Source organism: Orcinus orca, chromosome 11, assembly GCF_937001465.1.
Source record: "Orcinus orca chromosome 11, mOrcOrc1.1, whole genome shotgun sequence".
Taxonomy (NCBI): domain Eukaryota; kingdom Metazoa; phylum Chordata; class Mammalia; order Artiodactyla; family Delphinidae; genus Orcinus; species Orcinus orca.
This window is the reverse complement of record NC_064569.1, coordinates 6,814,443-6,833,448: the sequence shown is the minus strand read 5'-3', so window position 1 is coordinate 6,833,448 and position 19,006 is coordinate 6,814,443. Positions and strand designations below refer to the sequence as shown.

The 19,006-nt window shown below is 59.6% G+C and overlaps 2 protein-coding genes across 6 annotated transcripts; both read right to left on the bottom strand.

Moving 5' to 3' along the window:
- Positions 1–1,205: 1,205 nt before the first annotated feature.
- GNB3 (G protein subunit beta 3) lies at positions 1,206–7,128 on the bottom strand. The gene is made up of 10 exons (XM_004279063.3): positions 7,078–7,128; positions 6,751–6,837; positions 6,439–6,477; positions 5,068–5,174; positions 4,916–4,979; positions 4,636–4,798; positions 4,481–4,547; positions 4,182–4,383; positions 2,559–2,775; positions 1,206–1,770 (listed from the first exon to the last, which is right to left on the bottom strand). Exons 2-10 carry the CDS (start codon positions 6,805–6,807, stop codon positions 1,664–1,666), a joined length of 1,023 nt encoding a protein of 340 aa, XP_004279111.1. The 5' UTR covers positions 6,808–6,837; positions 7,078–7,128; the 3' UTR covers positions 1,206–1,663.
- On the bottom strand, positions 6,452–18,449 carry P3H3 (prolyl 3-hydroxylase 3). Of its 5 annotated transcripts, XM_004279062.4 has the most exons (16): positions 17,863–18,449; positions 16,797–16,949; positions 16,244–16,445; positions 15,969–16,100; positions 15,359–15,495; positions 14,915–15,004; positions 13,824–13,876; positions 13,637–13,704; positions 13,400–13,524; positions 10,726–10,827; positions 10,300–10,450; positions 9,958–10,075; positions 9,806–9,881; positions 8,932–9,072; positions 7,078–8,790; positions 6,452–6,837 (listed from the first exon to the last, which is right to left on the bottom strand). In XM_004279062.4, exons 1-15 carry the CDS (start codon positions 18,346–18,348, stop codon positions 8,635–8,637), a joined length of 2,190 nt encoding a protein of 729 aa, XP_004279110.1. In that variant the 5' UTR covers positions 18,349–18,449; the 3' UTR covers positions 6,452–6,837; positions 7,078–8,634. The 5 variants fall into 5 exon arrangements, with proteins under 5 accessions (XP_004279110.1, XP_049550703.1, XP_049550704.1 ...); XM_049694746.1 differs by lacking the exon at positions 6,452–6,837 and having other exon boundaries at positions 8,653–8,790; positions 8,932–9,134; positions 17,863–18,416; XM_049694747.1 differs by lacking the exon at positions 6,452–6,837 and having other exon boundaries at positions 8,653–8,790; positions 8,932–9,110; positions 17,863–18,416.
- Between the last annotated feature and the right edge of the window lie 557 nt (positions 18,450–19,006).

The following is a 19,006-nucleotide window of genomic DNA, read 5'->3' as shown; positions in this document are numbered from 1 at the left end:
TGTCCTGGCTATTGTAAATAGTGCTGCAGTGAACATTGGGGTGCATGTGTCTGTTTGAATTATGGTTTTCTCTGGGTATATGCCCAGTAGTGGGATGGCTGGGTCATATGGTAGTTCTATTTGTAGTTTTTTAAGGAACTTCCATACTGTGGCTGTATCAATTTACATTCCCACTTAAATGATGTTCTTAAGTGTTGTACCTAAACCTTGCACTGGGTCTTTTGTATGCAGAAAGGCAGCCTGGGGCGGGGTGGGGGGAGGGGGGGCCTGTGTTCCACGGCCTGAGTGTCCCGCACTGACACCTCCAAGCCTCATTTACGCACCTCCCTTAAATCCTGGTGTTCCCCAGGGCACTGTCCTCGGCCCTTTCCTCTTGCTGTCCCTGGGTGTTCACTTCTAGGGCTTCATCTGTTACCCATCTGTATTCTGGTGACATCCAGGTCTCTCTACCTAACCCTGATCTTCATCCAGCTGCCCCAGAGGAACTTCAGAGCTTGTCTAAAGTTGAATTTGTGATCTTTCCCCCAGAGTTACTCGTCCTCCCCTATCCTCTCTCCGAGTGAATGGCAGCACCATCCGCCCAGTTGCCAAACCCTAACCGCGGCCATTACCTTGAATCCTTCCCTTTGAATAGCCCATAGCCTAGGCGCTGGTCACTTCCTCCTGGAGAGTCTGCATCTTTAATCCCCTCCCCACCCCTTCCCATCCCCCTCTGTCCTATCGCTCTTGCATTTCTTGCCACCTACCTCCTACCTTGTTTCCCTCCATTTCCTCCAGGCTCCCCTTCCTCCATTTCATCAACCGACATTGCCGCCAGGGCCATCTTCCCGAGGAGCATCGCTGATCACGTTACTACTCCACTCAAAACTCTTCAATCGTCCCGCATTGCCTGTAGGGTAAAGTCTAGACTTTTTAGCTTTTTTAGGCCTCTTACAATCTGATTCCTTCTCAGCACAGCCCTCCTGTACAAACACACACATATGCACCAAAGGCAGGCAGTGGGGAACCGTTGTGCACAGCCCCCCTCCCAGCCTCCTCCTCCTGCCCCAGCTCAGGCCCTGCCCATGAGGCTTGGGCTCCTGCCTCAACCTTCCTTTCTGCCCACAGCTCTCTGGTACCCAGCCTTTATCATTGCACATGTAATACGTTATTACTTAAGTGGGACCTGCATCTGTTTGGAACAGAAGTGGGGTGGGAGGCAAACATCACAGACATACCAGGGCACTACTTTATTGCCAGTGCTTTAGGAGAGGCAAGAAGGTAGACAAAGGAGGAAGTATGAAGGAGAAGGGGGCCAGGACCCTAGTAGTGCCAGAGCTGGGGGCCCTGTGCCACTCGCGTCTAGACAAAGGTGGTGGCTCTGGGGGCGGGGGAATGCTAGGGCCTGTGGCCTCAGTGGGAAGCCTGCTAGGCCTGCCAAGGGTGGAGAAGCTGTCAGGACCATGGAGAAGGGGAGGCCATGGGAGGAGATGGGGCAGTTCCCCACCCATGTCCCTGGTGTTGCCTCCCAAAGGCACTCTCCCCATACTCCCCACGCCCTCAAAGGGGAAAGCTGGGCGGGAAGGGCGGCTGCAGGGTAGAAGAGAAAATCTTAAAGAAATCGGGCAGGGGAGAGGGCAGCCGAGTGTCTTCGTGGCCTTTTACCCCCCGTCCTCCAGCCTCCTCAGTTCCAGATTTTGAGGAAGCTGTCCCAGGAACCAGTGGCCACAGCCATCCCATCAGCTGTGACCCCCAGGCAGCTGACCCTGTTGTCGTGGCCAGAGAGGATGCCTGAAGAAAAGGGAGAGGAGTTAGCCTGGCAGGGAGTGTGTGCACACAGGGCCCCTAGGTTAGCCAGGCGACACAGCTGACTAGAAGAGGAAAGAGGATTAGCCCTAAGGGGCGGGCCTTCTATTGAGGCCAATCTCTCTGTGCAGAACCTGGGGTGGGGGAGGGGAGGGGAGGGACCTGGGAGGGCTGGACATGTCAACGTGCCGGGAGAAAAGCAAGGGCACTAGAAAATGGGGAGGGCTTCCAAATGGAGATTTAGGCCCCGAGAGAAGTGACTTGCCCAAGGCCACTCAGAAAGTAAGCAGTGGAATCAAGACTTGGATCCTGACTCTCTGGCCCAGTGTTATCTTCACTGGGCACCTGGCCTCTCCCAAGAGAAGAAGCCACACTATCTGATTCAGCTTCAGACCAGGCCAGTCCTAGAGAAGCACCCAGGTTGGGGTCAGGGCCACCAGGTCACTCTCCATCCTCTGAATTCTGTCACTGCATAGTCCCTGAGATGGCCCTTCCCTTTGGTGGATGCCCCTGAAACCCAGCACTGACTGGACATTCAAGGCCCACAGGTCTGGGGGTGGCCAGGAGGAGCTCTTCCGGTGGGGAGCAGCCATGGCAGGCGCAGTGGAGAAGGGCCCGTTAGAGCAACTTCGCTTTGAGAGAAGGTGGTCCTAGATTGGGAAGCAAGGGGGGCTGGCTTCTAGGGGTAGAGCTCAGTTACCGAATAATTAGGGAGCAGTGGTAAGAGGGTCCCCACAAGGGGAGCGAGGTGGCCGTGGTGGGCAGGTTCTTACCCACTCGCTCGCACTTCATGGAGTCCCAGACATTGCAGTTGAAGTCGTCGTAGCCCGCAAAGAGCAGGCGGCCGCTGAGGGAGAAGGCCACAGATGTGATGCCGCAGACGATGCTCTCGTGGGAGTAGGTGGTCAGCTCCTGGTCTGCCCGCAGGTCAAACAGGCGGCAGGAGGCGTCGTCCGAGCCCGTGCAGATGGCCTCTCCATTGGGGAAGAACTGCGGGTACAGGTGGCCAGGGGTCAGGACTCAGACCTGGGTAGCCCGCTGCCTTTCCTGCCCTCTCCCTGCTCCTGCCCTGGTGACTCCAGGCCCAGCTGTTTCCCTCAGCCTCTCTGGCCCCCGCCCCCGTCCCTTCCACCGCCAGCACGGTCGCTCTTCACCGCTGACATTTGTCACATGCCAGCTGCAGCCGGGCTCCCTACCCCCTTCCCTGCTCCACAGTATTTCCACGTTGCAGGGGAGAGCATGGGGCTGAGGGAGGGTGGGCAGCGTGCCCAGGGTCACATGGTCAGAAGGGCGGAGGCTGTCCCAGACGCCAACGACTACAGTCGGCTGGATCAGTGTGTAAGCACAGGGCCAAGTACAAATGCATATCCTGAATCTCATCATGAGGAAATGTCACATAACCCGATGGAGGGAAAGTCTACAGAAAACTGGCTTGTACTCTTCAAAAATGTCAATGTCACGAAAGACAGAGAAAGGGCGCAAATGGTTCCAGTTTAAAAGAAACATATTCACTTTGTTTCACTTTGTTATAAAGCAGAAACTAACACACCATTGTAAAGCAATTGTACCCCAATAAAGATGTTCAAAAAAAAGGAACTGAAAATCCAAGGCAAGGGAATGTGATACATGTTCCTGGACAGAAAAAAGCACGGCTATTTTTCAGATAATTGGTGAGATTTGAATGTAGACTATAGTACTGCGTCAGTGTAAATTTCCTGATTTTAAGAATTAGACTGTGACTACGAAAGAGAACGGCCTTGATTTTAGGAAGTACACACGGAAGTATTTAATGGGTAAAGAGGCATGAGATGTGCAACTTACTTTCAAAGAACCCAGGGAAAAAGCCAATGACAAAGCGTGTCTATACCTACATCTAGGTGTGTGTGTGTCTGCGTCCGTCTGTCCATCTATCCCTCCCTCACTCTACAGAGAGGGAATGATGAAGCAAATGTGGCAGAAAGGTAACAGTGAATATGGGTGAAGGGTAGATGGGAGCTCTTCTTGTTACTCTTGCAACTTTTCTGTGAGGGAAAATTATTTCAAAGTGGAAAGTTGAAAGGCACAGGGGCTTCCCTGGCGGCGCAGTAGATCAGAACCCGCCTGCCAATGCGGGGGACACGGGTTCGAGCCCTGGTCCGGGAGGATCCCACACGCCGCGGAGCAACTAAGCCCGTGCGCCACAGCTACTGCGCCTGCGCTCTACAGCCCGCGAGCCACAACTAGAGGAAAGCCTGCACGCAGCAATGAAGACCCAACGCAGCCAAAAATTAATAAATTAAAAAAAAAGGAAAGGGTCAGGGGGCTGCAGGAGGGGATGAAGGCTGTGTGTGTTGGAGGTGGAGAGGTGTTCCCGGGAGTCAGAGAACAGAGGGGGCGGGGGTGAGGGGACTGCTCACGCAGATAGCATTGATGTCCGACTCGTGGCCCGTGAACGTCTGCCGGCAGGTCCCCTCCCGCACGTCCCAGAGCTTGGCGCTGGCATCACAGGCCCCCGAAATGAAGAGTTTGAAGTCAGGGGACACGGCCAGGCTCATGCAGTCCCCCGTGTGTCCCACAAACACAGTCTTCTGCTGCCCGGTCTCGATGTCCCACAGAGCACTGCGGGGTGGGGGGAGGGGAGGGGAGGGGGGTCACAGAGAAAGGCCAGCACAGAGGTGCCTCCCAAGCCCCAGCACCCACAGCGCTCGGTCCTCACCACGTGGTGTCCCCGGAGCTGGTCACAATGTTGTTGTCGTCCAGGAAGCGGCAGCAGGAGAGATAACCTGGGGGTAGTTAGGACAGTGCCCTGGCTGCCGGCCGCCCCCCGCAGGGCCGGGGCTTCCTGGGACCCTCAGTCTCTCACTCACTCACCTGTGTGAGCAGAGAGCTCCCGGCTGACCTTGACATTGCCCTCCCGGGATTTGAGGCTGTAGATGGAGCACATGTTGTCCAGCCCCCCACATGCCACGAAGTTCCCCGACGGGGCGTAGGCACAGGTCATGACCCAGGAGGAGCGCAGCGGGATGGCGTGCACCTGCGGGGGGCGGGGCAGCGGGGGCCTGCGCTGAGCTCCCAGGTGGAGAGCAGAGAAGGGGAGCAGGAGGCCCCCAGGAAGGAGGGCGGCAGAGGGGCCGGGAGACAGGGCTGATACCTTGTTGGTGGTGTAGGTGTCCCACACAATCAGCTTCCCGTCTTGCGAGGCACTTACCAGCAGCCTGGGGAGAGAACGCTCGTGCCACCCAACTCTCCTTCCTGTGCCCCCCTAACACCCACCCCCGGCCACCCACGCCTCTTAAGCCTCACTTGGAGTCGGTGGCCCAGTGCATGGCATAGATCTTGGCCAGGTGTCCCCTTAGCGTCCGCCGCGTCCGCATCTGCACTCGTCCCACGACCTCTAGGCCAGACACCAGCTGCAGGAAAGGGAGCATTAAAAATCAGGGTGAGGACTTCCCTGGCAGTCCGGTGGTTAAGACTCCATGCTCCCAATACAGGGGGTACGGGTTCGATCCGTGGTGGTCGGGGAACTGAGATCCCGCAAAAAAAAAAAAAAAAAGGAAATCGGGGGTGAGCAGGGCGCATGCCCACGTGTCAGTGTCACAGCCACTGATCTGTACAAGTTTCTGTTACGTGCCAGGCTCAGGGTCAGGGCCCCAGTCTCAGAGTTATCAGGCCCTGCCCGGCAGTGGCTTAGACTGATGCGGGAGACAGACACAGGCATGTTGCTAAGGGTTTAACCACCACCTCTCCTGCGTGGGCTGGGGGAGGAGGGGGAGGGGGAGGGGGATTTCCATCGTACAAATAATACCACCTTGACCAGTCCAAGCTGCCGATGTGAGACCACCACACACAGACTTGGGAAGAGATGCACACATCTGGCTGAACCCAGCTGCTAGGAGCCTGCCCTCGCCCACCACTGCTGCACGGCCAGCTCTCACTGGGTACCCAGAGCAGCTGCACGGCCCTGAAACTCCTTTGACCTTCTAGACTTAGGCTGGGGCTCCAGGGTCGAAAGACTTGACTTGCCATTTACTTGCTTTGTTATCTCAGGCCAGTTACTTAACCTCTCTGAGCCTGTTTTCCTCTGAGCCTGTAGAATGAGGTTTATAGCACCTACCTTATGGGGTTGTCATGAAAATGAAATGAAATTATGTATTTAAGCAACTTAGCTCAGTGCCTGGCTCATGTTCAGTAAATGTTTACTCTTATTATTAACATTTAATCCAATCTAAGATGCCACCAACTCTACGAAGGAAAAAATCTGCGAATTATAATTGTAACCATCGATTGTTGGATGCATCTCAATTTCCGAGACGTCAAAATGTGAAAAAATGCATCTTAGAACTGACGACTTCAGTATTAGACAGCTAGTACCTAGAGTCGCAAAGGGCTTCTGATTGACAAAGCCCTACCCCTCTTCATCCTTGCCACCCCGCGAGGCGGGGTAATCACGTTTTATGGGCGAGGACAGGACAGAGTCTGCCTCCTTAGTCTCCGACTCGGTGCCTGGCCCAGAGCAGACCGACCTCGCAAAATGTTTGTTGAATGAATGAATTCATGTCATTCCTCACTCCAAGGACATGCTGTACTAGAGCTTGGGCACCAGGCTGTGGCTGGCCAGGGGCTCCCCTCCCCACTCCTCCCCTCCGGCCCTGTCAGGCGGACAGGAGCTCTCACCTCTGCCAGAGTAGTGTCAGCACAGGCCTTCCTGGCATCCTGGGGGGAAGCAGACATCAGGGGACGGTAAGGGCAGGGTGTCGGGGGGGGGGTGCGTGGGCGTCTGATGCGGGTGGGTTTGGGGCTCTAGGGTTTGGGGGCGCCTCTCAAATATGAGATCCAAATTCAGGAGGTCTCTGGCGACTTCCAGGTCAGGGGTCTCTCGGGCGTCACTCAAGGGTGAATCCAGCCCTCTTCCCCCGCAGGCCCCACTCCCGCACGGCCCGGTTCCTTGTTTTCTGGGGTTCCCTGGTGGGAGGGTTCTGGGGTTACTGCAATCTGCTTCTTGAGCTGCTCTGCTTCCTGCCGCAGCTGCTCCATCTCCCCCATGGCGGGCAGCGGGAGGGGTGGCTCGGGCTCCTGCCAGGAACACAGGGTGGGTGTAGGTGGATCCCCATGTCTCTGTCCCTCACACCTCACACCGGACCCCTCACGAAGGCTGGAGCCCAGTCCCCAGACAGGGAACTGACTGGGTGGTCTGCACCACTTTCCCCGCCCGCCCCTCCCAGTGTGGAGTCCTGTGCAGCCGGCCCGGCGCTGGCCCAGCCCTGCCTGCAGCCCCCAGCCCCAGAGGGCACAGCCAGCCCAGCTCCCTCTTACTTGGGCTCTGACTGGACCTCTTTAGGCTTCCAGCTCCGGTTCCCAGGCGTCTCCTCGCTCCCTCAGCTGCGACGCCCGCCCGTCACCTGCCCCGGCTCTGCTGCCAGGGGAGCTGGCCTGGCCTGGCCCCGACTGGGGGCGGGGGGCGGGGGGGCACTGACAGGGAAGGGTAGGGCCAACGACGTCAGGCAAATGAAGTCAGCTGGCCGGGGTGGGGGGAGAGGACAGGGCGGGAGGCGTGTGGCTTCCGAGAGGCTTGGGCCCAGCCCAGGTTGGGGGGTGGGTGGGTGGCAGCAGGAGCGCGGGACTCCACGGAGAAGCAGCCCCCGTGACGAGCCCCGGAGGGAGGAAGGGGTGCGGGTGCTTCCCCGGCCAGTCTCCAGGCAGAGAGCAGAGCATCAGGCCCCATGGGATTAGAGCAAAGCTGTGAGGATTAAGGGCTGGGTTTGGGAGGGGTGCAAAGGAGCAGCACGACCACAGCTCCGGGGGGCCCCCAGGCCCTGGCCCCCACCAGTGGCGATGATCTTGGCAGTCAGGGCCTGGCTAGGAACCAGTCCAGGAGCCAGAGAATGAGGGTGAGAGACGGCCCACTGTCAATACCCAAAACTGTGCGCCTTAGCTCCGGTGGGGCGTGGAGAGGGCTCCGGCGAGCACGGGGAGGGTGCGGGCCGGGGCTGAGATTACAAGGGACTGATCTGGATAATCCTTCTTCTGGACAAGCCCCAGCCAGCTGCCCCCAGGGTCTGATCCTGGGGTAGAGGGGGAAGGTCCGGGGGCTCCAGAGAGGAGGATGGACAGGCCTGGCCCAGCTCTGGGTGGAGAAAAGAATGGCAAGTGGAGGGCAGCCCCGTCCCCTGCTCCCATCCGGGGCTGGGCCCACTGCTGGCCCCCAGGACTCACAGGGTCCTGCTGGGGCTGAGAAGGCAAGAACCAGAGGGATGAGGCTGCCCGGAGTCCCAGGCAAAATGCTCAGAGAGGGAAGACAGGGCTTAGAGTAGGAGGCCCAAGGAGCAGCTGTCAGGGTTAGGGTTCATCTGCACGAGGGGAGCAGGTGGCCGAGATTTCCCTGACAAATCACAGGCTGGAGAGGCCCTGCCTCTGGGAGGCCCGCGATACCTGTCCTCCCTGGCTGGTCACAGCCTCTCCACCCTCCAGCGCCAGGGAAGCTGCCGCGACACACTTGACTGGGCCCCGGCTCAGGGATCTTCAGGCTCTTTATTGACGGGCGGGGAGCGGGCAGTGGGGTGACCCTCCCTCTCGTTCTCCTCATTTAAAGCAGTCGGGCCCTACCCCCTGCCGTTTCTCTCCACGGCGGCAGCATCGCGTCTTCTGTCTGTCCTAGGGCTGCAGGTCCGTCAGCTGGGCCCAGGCTAGTCTGTGCAGTGTCCTCTGAGTCCAGGGCTGCACGGCCCTTGTGATCCCCAGGCTGGCGGGCGCGCAGGGATGGAGAGCTCGCTGTTCTGCTCCTGTCACATGGGGACTTCTCGGGGGTCTTGGCATCAAGGCAGACCCCCCACAAGTCAAGAGGCCACATCCCCAAGGAGCTGGCTCAGCCCCTCACAGCTCCTCTCGGACCCGAGGCGGCTTCCCAGCCTTGTCCTGGACCCGCTGAAGCCTGTGGCTGGGGGGTTCTGGGGCGGGGTCTCTGCTGGGCATTCCTTCTCCCTCCTCCTTCTCTGGCTCCTGCAGTAGCTCTTTGGCTTCTGTCCACTCCTGGGAGGCGTGGAGAGGAGGGTCTGGCCTGATCTCCTGCATCCACCCTGCCCCAAGGCCCCTCCCTGGCTCAGCTCAGCCCCTGCGCCTTACCCGTCAGCCTGCCCGCCCCTCACACGGCTACTCCCGCTCGCTCCTCACCTGCTCCCCGTGCTCAGGGGCCCACGTGTGCCACAGCGCCAGGCTGCAGCGCCGCCCTCGCGTCACGGCCCACACGCCGTGGGGATTCTCCACGCCGGAGCTGAAGGCCACGAGGCGTCCGCAGCGAGGACGGACCTGCGCCTGGCGGGCCATGGCGGATGCAGCTCCAGGGAGGGGCCCTCGGAAAACCTGGCCCTGAGTCCCTGGAGTAGGACGGGGGTAGGGGGCCCAGAGAAGGCAGCTCTCTTGCCCACCACTTCCCCTCCATAATTCAGGGGCTGTCTGGGGGCAAGTGGGAAATGGGCCTCCACTTGGGGAGCCCAAGTGCCAGATTGAGGCTAGAGGAGTTGGAGCCAAAGGGAGAAGGGACCTCCATCCGCCCCAGTGCCCTCACTTTTCCTGGCCAACTCTTTGTACCAGGTGTGAAGCCACCTGAAGGCACGAGCGCAGCACCAGACTCCGGGTTCTGGGCATAAGGATCTTGAGGACACTTTTCCACCCCAAAGAGAGCTTGGGTTACCGGTGGTGAGCAGAGAAGGAAGTAATTGGACAAGGCAGAGCAATACACAATGAAGAAGCACTGCTCCGCTCTTCCACCGATCCTAGCCCCCAACTTGTACCTGGAATAGGGGCTTGGGGTCCTGTGCTTCACTCGCCCTCCTTTAGGAGGGCCTGGAGGGGCCCCTTGGAGGTCTCCTGGGAGGGGCTCGGAGAGCCCCTGAACACACAAGTGGTGGGAGGCGCTGGGGAGGCCAGGGAAGGAGAGGGCTAAGGCGGCCCCAGCCACTTCCCTGCATTTGCCTCTGGGAACCTTCTGTTTTGAGTCCTGAGCCCACAGCTGGGCTCCCTGTCCCCCGCCCCAGCCCCCATTTACCGTGACGGTGAGGGCGTTGGGCTCTGTGAAGAACAGGTGCCCACCCTGGAAGTCATCATTGAGGTAGAGGAGTCCGCTGGGGAGGGAGGAAGACAGGAGGTGGTGAGACCCCCGCCCAGGCCCCCCTGCCTGACCCCTGGAGGGCCGCCCACCTGTAGTCTCGGTAGGTGTAGGCTGGGGGCTCCCGCCAGCACTCCCCGGTGTCAGGGTCCAGGACGCAGTTGTCTGCATGCACCGGGTGGCTCAGGTCCATGCGCTGTGCCTGCTCTCCTGGGAAGCGAAGGGGCCTGGTGGGCGCCCCGCTGCCCGGTGCCCGCCCACCGACACCCACCCTGCAGCTCCGGGGTCACAGCCGGGCCCGGCCTGGGCAGGGGAGTCAGTCCTCGTGCAGTGAAGACTGGGACGCACGTGGCTGGGGCTGCGGAAGGTGTGCGGTGCACCGGCCCCGAGGGGCCCCGAGGCTGGGGCGGAGCAGCAGGGTCCCTGGCGGTTACCTTCTATGGCACTACGGCACACCAGGTGGGTGAAGGAGAGGTGCAGGGGCCGGTCCGGGGAGAAGTAGGCCTGTGTCAGGCTCCGCACGCGCTCGCTCACCTCCAGAAGCAGCTGGGCGCCCTGACTGCCCACAACCCCAGCCCGGGCCAGCTGCCAGCAGAGAAGGAAGGGCCAGGAAGGGGGAGGCACTGGAAGGGTGGCCCCTGCCCCCGCCCCACTTCCACTGCCCTCCACCCACGGTTTGGGGGCGCCCATCCGCCCAACTGCTCCATGACGGCAACCCGGGCCCCTCGGTCTGGAAGTCCCTCCTCAACCCTGGGCCGAGGACTCGGCTACTCTCGGTCCCGGAAGAACCTTCCACAGGAGATGCCCGGCCCTCTTCTCCAGTTCTGGCATCAGGCCAGGGCCTGGGGGCCTCCTCTCACCTGGGCGGCCTTGAGCACCGTGAGCCCCTCGAAGCGTTCGTGGGGAGTGTGTGGGGAGCGGCGGCCCTGATAGCCAGACCTGGCTCCAGACTCAGCTGCGTCCTAAGCAGGGAGGGGGTTGGCTGGGGGAGTCACCCTCCCCGGCCCCGGGCTATCGCCCACCTCACTGCCCACAGGGCCACATGGCCTTCCCTCCAACCCTCCCAACTCCCTGGAAGAGGCTAGAAGCTCCCGGAGTTCTCTGAGCTGCTGCCCTTTCCCAGAGAATGACTATCTCCGCATCTGTGTTGTCACTCCTGGTAAAGAGTGGAACCCCACTCACGGAAGGGACTGTGCACAGAACTCTGGAGAGCTTCCTACAGTGGGGAAGGGGCCCTGAGAGGTAAGGACACCTGGGGAAGGGGGCAGAAGGGGCTTGATCACTCATCCCGATGAGCCGAGAATAGGGGAGTTGCTCTGGAAAAGGACGCTGGCAGGAGGTTCGACAGTCGGGACAGGTCCTGGCTGACTCGAGGTAGGGACGTGGCAACAGCAAAGGTGTCTCTCTTCCATCCCTTCTCACCTTACATGCTCTTGGAGAACTTGAGTACCCTTGATGCTAAGTCCCAGTTACCCAACTGCCTACATGACTCTTATCAACTGGGGGTCTCCTAGTATCTGAGTGTCCCTTTCCTGATACCTACTCTCTGCTTTTTCTTTCTTTTTTTCTATTCTGTCTGCTTTTTGAAACTCAAGGTACCACTATCTAATTACCCCGTATTTAAGCCTCATCTCTGAGAGGTTTATATAGAGGCTACCTGGCCACTCAAGCCATCTAACACTCTATTCTTTTATTCATTCATTCATTCAGTAGGCACTGAGCACCTACTACGTGCCAGGCACTGTTCTAGGCACTGCAGACTCAGCTGTGAACATGAAAAGTTCCAGCAGGGTTTATATTTTGAGATAATAAACAAACAAACCAGATCAATTCAGATGGTGATAAGTGTTACATGGAAAATTAAAGCAGGGATACAACCCCGAGAGTGACCCGGCAGGGATCAGGGGACAGCTAGGTGATGAGGTGACACCTACATTGAAACCAAATGATATGAAGGAATAGCTGAGAGAAAAAATGTTCCAGGCAGCAGAAATAGCAAATGCAAAGGTCCTGGGGCCAGAATGAATTTAGTGTAATCAAGGAACAGAAAGGTCTGATACTTGGGAGTTATCCTTGACTCCATTCTTTCTTCATTTTCCACATAGATTTAGTCCTCAAAGTCTCTTTCTTTGATTTTCTAAATATTTCTCATCTGTCCCCATCTTCGTTCCCTTGAAATGAGAACCTAACCTAGGGCGGCGGCCCTCTTGCAATCATCCCAGAGGCTCCCGCTCACTTCCCTCTCCCGCTGCATTCTCCACACTGCCACTAGAGGGAGCTCCCTACAGGATGAGGGCTCCAGACCCTGCCCTTGGAGGTTCTGCAGGAAGACAAGAGTCCACCCCTCCTTAAATCCTCCAGTAAGCCGTCCACAAATAAAGTCCAAACTCCTTGGTAGGGTACAGAGGCCCTTCCCCATCTCTCCTGGGCCTCCACCCCTACACCGCCTCTGGATAACATACGGCCTGATGTTAATAGCGATAGATCATGCTATTTCCACATTCTTCCAAGAGCTTTACCATGTACTAACTCATTTAATCCTCAGCCACCACAGCAACCCTACAACATAACCGCTGCATTTAGCCCCGTTTCATAGAGAGGAAACTAGGCTCACAGATGTTAAAATACATTGCCCAAGGTCACACAGGTAATCCCTGCTGGGACTGGACCATGTTCTTAACTCCTGTGCTCCACTGCAGTTCCCAGAACCCCCCTTGTTCTTCTCCCTTGCAGCCTGACTTTCCTTCCCTCTCTGTTTGGTTAACTCATCCTTAAGACTGAGCTCAAATGCCAGCCCCTCCGGCAAGCCTTCCGTGACTTTGCATCTCGGCGCGGGATCCTAGCTCCCTGACCAGGGATCGAACCCATGCCCCCTGCAGTGGAAGTTTGGAGTCTTAACCACTGGACGGCCAGGGAAGTCCCTGGAGGAGTACCCTGTACAGACTTCTTTCATCAAACTCACCACGCACTCTGATTATGTCTCCATGCCTGATTCCTTCTCTATACACTGAGCTCCCAAATGCACGGTCTGTGTTCATCTACCTCTCCCTGGAACCTAGGCATTTCCAGTATACAGCGGGTCTCAAAGAGCGTGTGTCGAAGAAACGCTAGCCCAGAGTGAGACTGAAGCTTCATAAAACGGCAGACTCAACCTGGTGAATACAGACCATCTCACCCAACCTAGGAGGGGAGGCGATGATGGAGAAACAGCCTGCATGTCTGCCGAGCCAATAACTGAGCTCTCGGCCAACCAAGGAATCTTCACCTGCGCACTCACCCTTTCTGATGCATTTATGCTTTGTATTTTGTTCTTCCTATCAGTTTCTCACAAAATCCTTCTGTAAAATGACCAGCCCGTGTCAGCTAAGTTAAGAGGAAAAACAACTTGTCCCCAGCGGGGAGGCAGTGGCAAGCACAGTCCCCTCTGGAGAGTCAGGGAGGGCAGGACAGGGGGCAGGCCAAGAGCAAGCGGGCAGAGAGCTGTGCCAGAGGGTCCCCAAGTAGCGGCAGTGCCCCCCCCACAGGTCTTCTCACCTTGGCCAGCTGCAGGAGCACCCCGCACTCGGCTGGGGTGAGCAGCCCGTCTAGCACCGCTCGCTCCGACCCATTCAGCTGCCTCGCGTCCTGGGTCAGGGTTACCCCCTCCAGGAGGAGGACATCTGCCGGGGAGGGACAGGGGCGGGGCTGAGGGTCCCCTGAGAGCAGGCCCAGCGGTAGCTGGCAGCCCCCAGCCCCTCCAGGCTCCTGTCTCCTGCTGTCCCAAGAACTCACCCTTCCAGTGAGTCAAGGGCTTCGGCTGTGGAGGCTCACGGTCCCACGGCGTCTTCTCCCGATCCTCTCTCAGGGGTGAGAGACACGCTCAGCGGATGCACAGGCCAGTCCAGACCCATCTTCCCCAGGACCCATCCCTCCCCTTCCAGCTCAGGCCACGCCCCTCCCACCACAAGGCACCTCCTACCTGAGTTTTTCTCTAAGGTCCTCAGGGATGAAAGCTGCTGGGGTCCAGGGATCCTGGGACAGTCAGGAAAAGCGCCATCACCCATCCAGTCCACCCCTGAATCCCTGACGGTAGACCCTGAGCTACCACATTAAGGTCCTCCTGCTTCCAGAGGGGAAGGTGGAGGTGGAGAAAGCCCTGGACTCACTGTCGGGAGCCCCGGGCACTGGGCCAAACTCTGCAATAAGGATGATAATAACAACAACAACAACAACTTACGTAGCACCATTTGCCAGGCGCTATTCTAAGAGCTTTATACGTGGATGTGGAATTTATCATTTAAAGTTCACAACAGTCTGATCAAACAGGTCGCAGTAATGTGCCCATTTTGCAGTTGAGAGGACTCTGAGACACAGAGATGTAAAGCAACATGCCCAAGACCACACAGCTGATAAGGGACAGCGTTGGGATTTAACCAACGGTTTCTAAACAGGGAGATTTGCCCGTTAGGGGACGTTGCAATGTCTGCAGTTTTGATGGTCATGACTCAGGGAGTGCTAGCGACACCTACTGGGCAGAGGCCGGCCTACAGGGAAGGTGGCCTATACGGTCCTACGTTGCCTGGACAGCCCCCTTCTCCCAGTTAGGAAGTATCTGGTCCAAAATGGCAATAGTGGCAAAAAGGTTGAGGAAGCCTGCCTTATGCTGTAGCACTAGCGAGAATAACCTCTGCCCTTTAGTCCCCTCCACAACTACAACAAAGAGTAAGGAAAGCAGCCGCAACAGAGCTTTCGGTACTTCGGAGCAAGCGACGTGGCTTCAACAGGGCTATGAGATAAGTGGGATGTTCCCATTTTACAGGTAAGGAAATCGAGGCCGAGGCAAGTGAAGGTCCAGAGCTTGCTCGTGGCAGAGAGACCAACATTTAGGCCTGCATGACCCCAAAGCCGCCCGCCTCTGTCCCTGCGACGCTGGGACACAGAGTCCTCTCCAACCCTCGAAGGGTTATGGAGAAATGGGAAACGCTGTTGGGAACGGATGTGGCACACCCACATAGGGCATTACTGCTGTCCCCCTCCTGGGGGCGGGTGGGGAGCAGTGGGGTCACTCACGGGATCCTTGAAGCTGGCCCCCAGGTGCTCCATGGCATAGTAGAGCTGTCTCTTCTCCCCCAGGGATCGAAGGACGAAGCGCTGGATGTCCTGGAGAAGGGGGACAGCAGGGGGCAGGGAAGTTAAGGCTGGAGGAGAGCAGGGGAGCCCGCAGGCTCCCTAACCTTGGCTGTGCCCCTCGGCTCAACCCCCCTCCTTCAGCAGCTTCAGGGTGTCGGGGCTCAGACTGGGGGTAGTGTGTGTGTGTGTTGTGCCCAGGTGGGGGCAGGCAGGGGTCAGGTTAATGGAAGAGGGCTGGGCTGGCGCTTGGACTCAGAAGTAGAGCCTGCAGTGGGGGGCAGGGAGTGGAGACCGAGCAGATGCTGGACTTGGGGTCGCCTTTGGCCAGAATGGGGGGCGGGATCCAGGTGACTTCTCCAGTATATCTGTTTGATTTCGGGCTACCTCTCTTGGCCCGAGGCCAGGTCTCGGCTCTCCTAGCTGGGCCTGGTACTGGTCCAGAGCCTTCCTGGCAGCCTCATCCTCCGGGTAGAAGAGGAGAACGCTCAGCACATTTTCCACAGCCTGGGACAGATTCCCTACTGGAGACAGAGAACAGCGTGGGGCGGGACCCAGAGACCGGGCACCGCTGTGACCCCTGGGCAGAGGCAAGAAGCCAGGGGGACAGAGGCAGAGCCGGAGAAGGTGGCCTCCCAGGGCCCCATCCCACCCAGCAGACAGGCTCCTCCACTGCTTCTTTCCAAAGCTTACTGGAACATACCTGAGCTGTGTGGGCAGAGTTCAGAAGGGAGGAAGAGAGGAGAGAATAAAGGAAGGTGAGAAACAGCAAGGACAGAAGGAGTCCTGTGACCCATCTCCGAGCTTTCCACCATGGCACCAAAGGAGAGCAAGCGTCCTCCTGAGGTGGTGGTCCCCATGGAGCCCTGACCAACTACAGATGCAGAGACAGACGGAGGGAGGGAGGGATGGGGCTCAGGATACCATCAGAGACAAACCTTCACTCTCCCCGTTTCCAACCTCAGCCACCCCCAGGGCTCACCCTTGCCCCACTGACCCTGAGCATGGGCCTCGTGCAGCCGCCTCAGCTGGCTGGGAAGGAAGTCTGGGACAGGGAAGCTGCGACCAGGACGTGTGGCCGTGTCCCCCACACAGCGCTGCCGGCACCGCAGGACCCCTATCCAGTGCCCTGCGGGGGACACACGTGCGCCGCTCAGCTTGCGTCGCACCTCCCTGGGCACCGTGAGGCCCCGCGCAGCGCGTCATCTCCTCACCTGCGATGGCCTCGTACGGGCCTCCCGAGCTCCCGGTCCCCTCTGCACAGCTCCTCACCTGCGATGGCCTCGTACAGGCCTCCTGAGCTCCCGGTCCCCTCCGCCTCCTCTTCCGCCTTCTGCTGCTCCTCAGGCCCCTCGCAGCCGGCCCGGCAGCTCTCCACCTGGGCCAGGCTCTCCTGCAGGGCCTCCTCCAGCCAGGGCAGTGCCAATGCTGCTTCCTGGTGCCCCAGCAGCTCCAGGCCAGTGTCATAGGCTGCCTGCTGGGGAGGGGAGTGGTCAGTCACCTGAAATCCTGGGGCAAGGGTTGCCAGACTAGATCGGGAGGGGGAAAGAAGGGGAGGGGTGTGGGTCTCACTTGGGGCCTGGACTCCAGGTCCCAGTTCACCTTGGGGAATACAGGGTGGGCCTCGGAATCCAAATGTTAGAACGTGGGACTTTGTGAATCTCGGGAAGAAAACTAAGTCCCAGAGAGGGACTTCCCATCAGGGTCACAGAGGACGGTACCCAGACTTCCTGATGCCCAGCGGACAATGCACAGTCCGGTGAGGCCTGTGTATCCAGCCAGTCAAAGACTGGGGGCGGGACAGGGGTCGTGCTGAGGGTCTCACCCAGTATGGGGGCGTCTCCAGGTCCCGGAAGCTCTGGGGCCGAACCCCGGACATCCGTCTGTACTTAGCCATGTCCTCTCGCATCTGAAGGTGCGTCGGGTTGGCCACAAAGAAGGTGTGCGCTGCGGCTGCTGCCAGGTCCAACTTCTTCAGCTGAGAAGTGGGGAAGATGAGGGAGTCAGCCCTGGGGTAGGGGTGTCAGACTCTGCCTCCTCCCCAGCCTCCGCACCCCAGACACACCTGGCACTGCCCCAGAGCCTTCTGGAAGACCGGTAGGTGAGAACTGCCCACCACCCAACCTCCAGACCCCCAGTATGTTGGGGCTCTCAGGAGTCTGGTAGCTACGGAAGCGGAAGCGGGGTCTGAAGACTGGAGTGGGTGGGGTATGGGCAGAGGGACCTCGCTGGAGAGACGAAGTGGAAGTGATGGCTAAGTGCGGTGCGGAAGTAGAGGTGACCCGAGCGACCAGCAAAAGCCGCTGGGCTCTAGGACCCTGAGCTGAGGTGTGTGTGACCAGCGCCCCCCTTCCCCGGCCACGTAGGCATTATTAGGCAACAAGGACCGCACCAGTATCGCGCAGCGTCCATTGCCCCTGCCCCGGGACACCGGGCCCCTCAGCCCTGGCCCGCTCCTCCTCTTTCTTTCCCGAAGCTCCCTCCTGCCCCAAGCGAAGGCTCACACTCACCCCCTTTCCCGCCCCCATGCTCCCTCTCCAGCGGCGGATCTCAACCCTAATCCTCCCCCTTCATTCCTGGGAAGAGGCGGCTGTCACTCCACGTAGGTCTCAGTAAGACTTTCTAAAACTCCAGGCCCCTGCCCTCCATCTCCGACCTACTTCCACCCCGCCGCATGACACCCATTCCAACTTCGCTCCCACTCTCCCAAGGCTGTCCCTCGGCGGCCTCGATGGGTGTTTGTCGCGGTTTGATAGGACGGACTCCAAAGACGAGGTCCTATCCACACAGCCCCACCCGGGTCCGGGCGCTGGCCCGCCGCCCCTCCCGGGAGCTGGAGGAGGACAGCGGCGGGGCCGGGGAGGACCCCCGGGGCCCGGGCCGCCGCGCACCTGGTAGTAGGCCCTCTGCAGGTAGTTGTAGGGCTCCCGGCGGCGGAAGGCGTCCTGGAGCGCGCTCCCCACTCGGAGCCGCGCCGCGCCCCCCGGACCCAGCCTCCGCGCCCCGCACTGGGTCAGGCACTCGGCGCGCCGGAGCGCGGCGCGGAGGAGCAGCGGCTCCCAGGCACCCCGCGCCGCTCCCGGCCCGGAGTCGGGCCCCGGGGAGGCGGGGAGCGCGGCCCCTGGCTCGGCCGCGCAGCGCGCCCCGCAGTCCAGCCGCGCGCGGCCCAGCGCCGCCCGGCTCCGCAGCGCCTCCCGCAGCAGAGCCACCGCCGGCGCCCAGGCCCCCGCCGCGTAGGCGCGCAGCCCGTCGGCGTAGAGCAAGTCGGGGGCCTGGGGGGGCGCCCCCGCGGACAGCGGGGCCAGGCCGGGGGGCTCGGGGGACCCCGGGGGAGGCAGCAGCAGCAAGAGCGGCAGCCACTGGAGGAGCCGGAACATCGTGCGAGAGCCGCCGGCCGGCTGCAGGAGGGAACTGCGGGAGCCGCGAGGAAGAGGGAGGAAACGGGGAAGGAAGAGGGAGGGGAAAGGAAGGCGAGATAGAGAGGAGGGAGGAGAGGAAGAGAGGAGGAATGAGCGGTGCCGACGGGAGCTGATGGGGCCGAGCCCCAGCCCTGGGAGAGGCCGGGGTGAGAGCCAGCCGGGAGTCAGAGGACGCCTGGCAGAAGGTGGAGAACGCGGGCTTTAGTACCAGCGGGGTGGTGTGGACCAAGAAACAGACCGCGGGGAGAGCAGGGCAGACGGCCGGCAGTGGAGCAGGCCTGGTGCTCTGAAGACAGCCTGAGGAGCCTCGTAGGACCCCGGACTCCAGACGCCGAGGCCCAGCGGGTGGGAAGAGCTACTGCGGCTGCGTTCTCCTCCACTCTTGGGGTCCAGGAAAAGGAGCGTGGATGCCTCCCACAAACCCGCACACACGCGCTTTTGGACAAAGAACTTTCAAATGCAGCAGGGAGGGGGGTAAACCCCAGGTCTGTGACACCAGGTCTGCTCAAATCCTTTCCTGCCCAGAAAGTCCGCACATACAGATTTGGGAAAAGGAGGAGCGCTGAGGCATGGGAGATAGAGACATCCTCTAAAACCACCTCCACAGATCTCAACG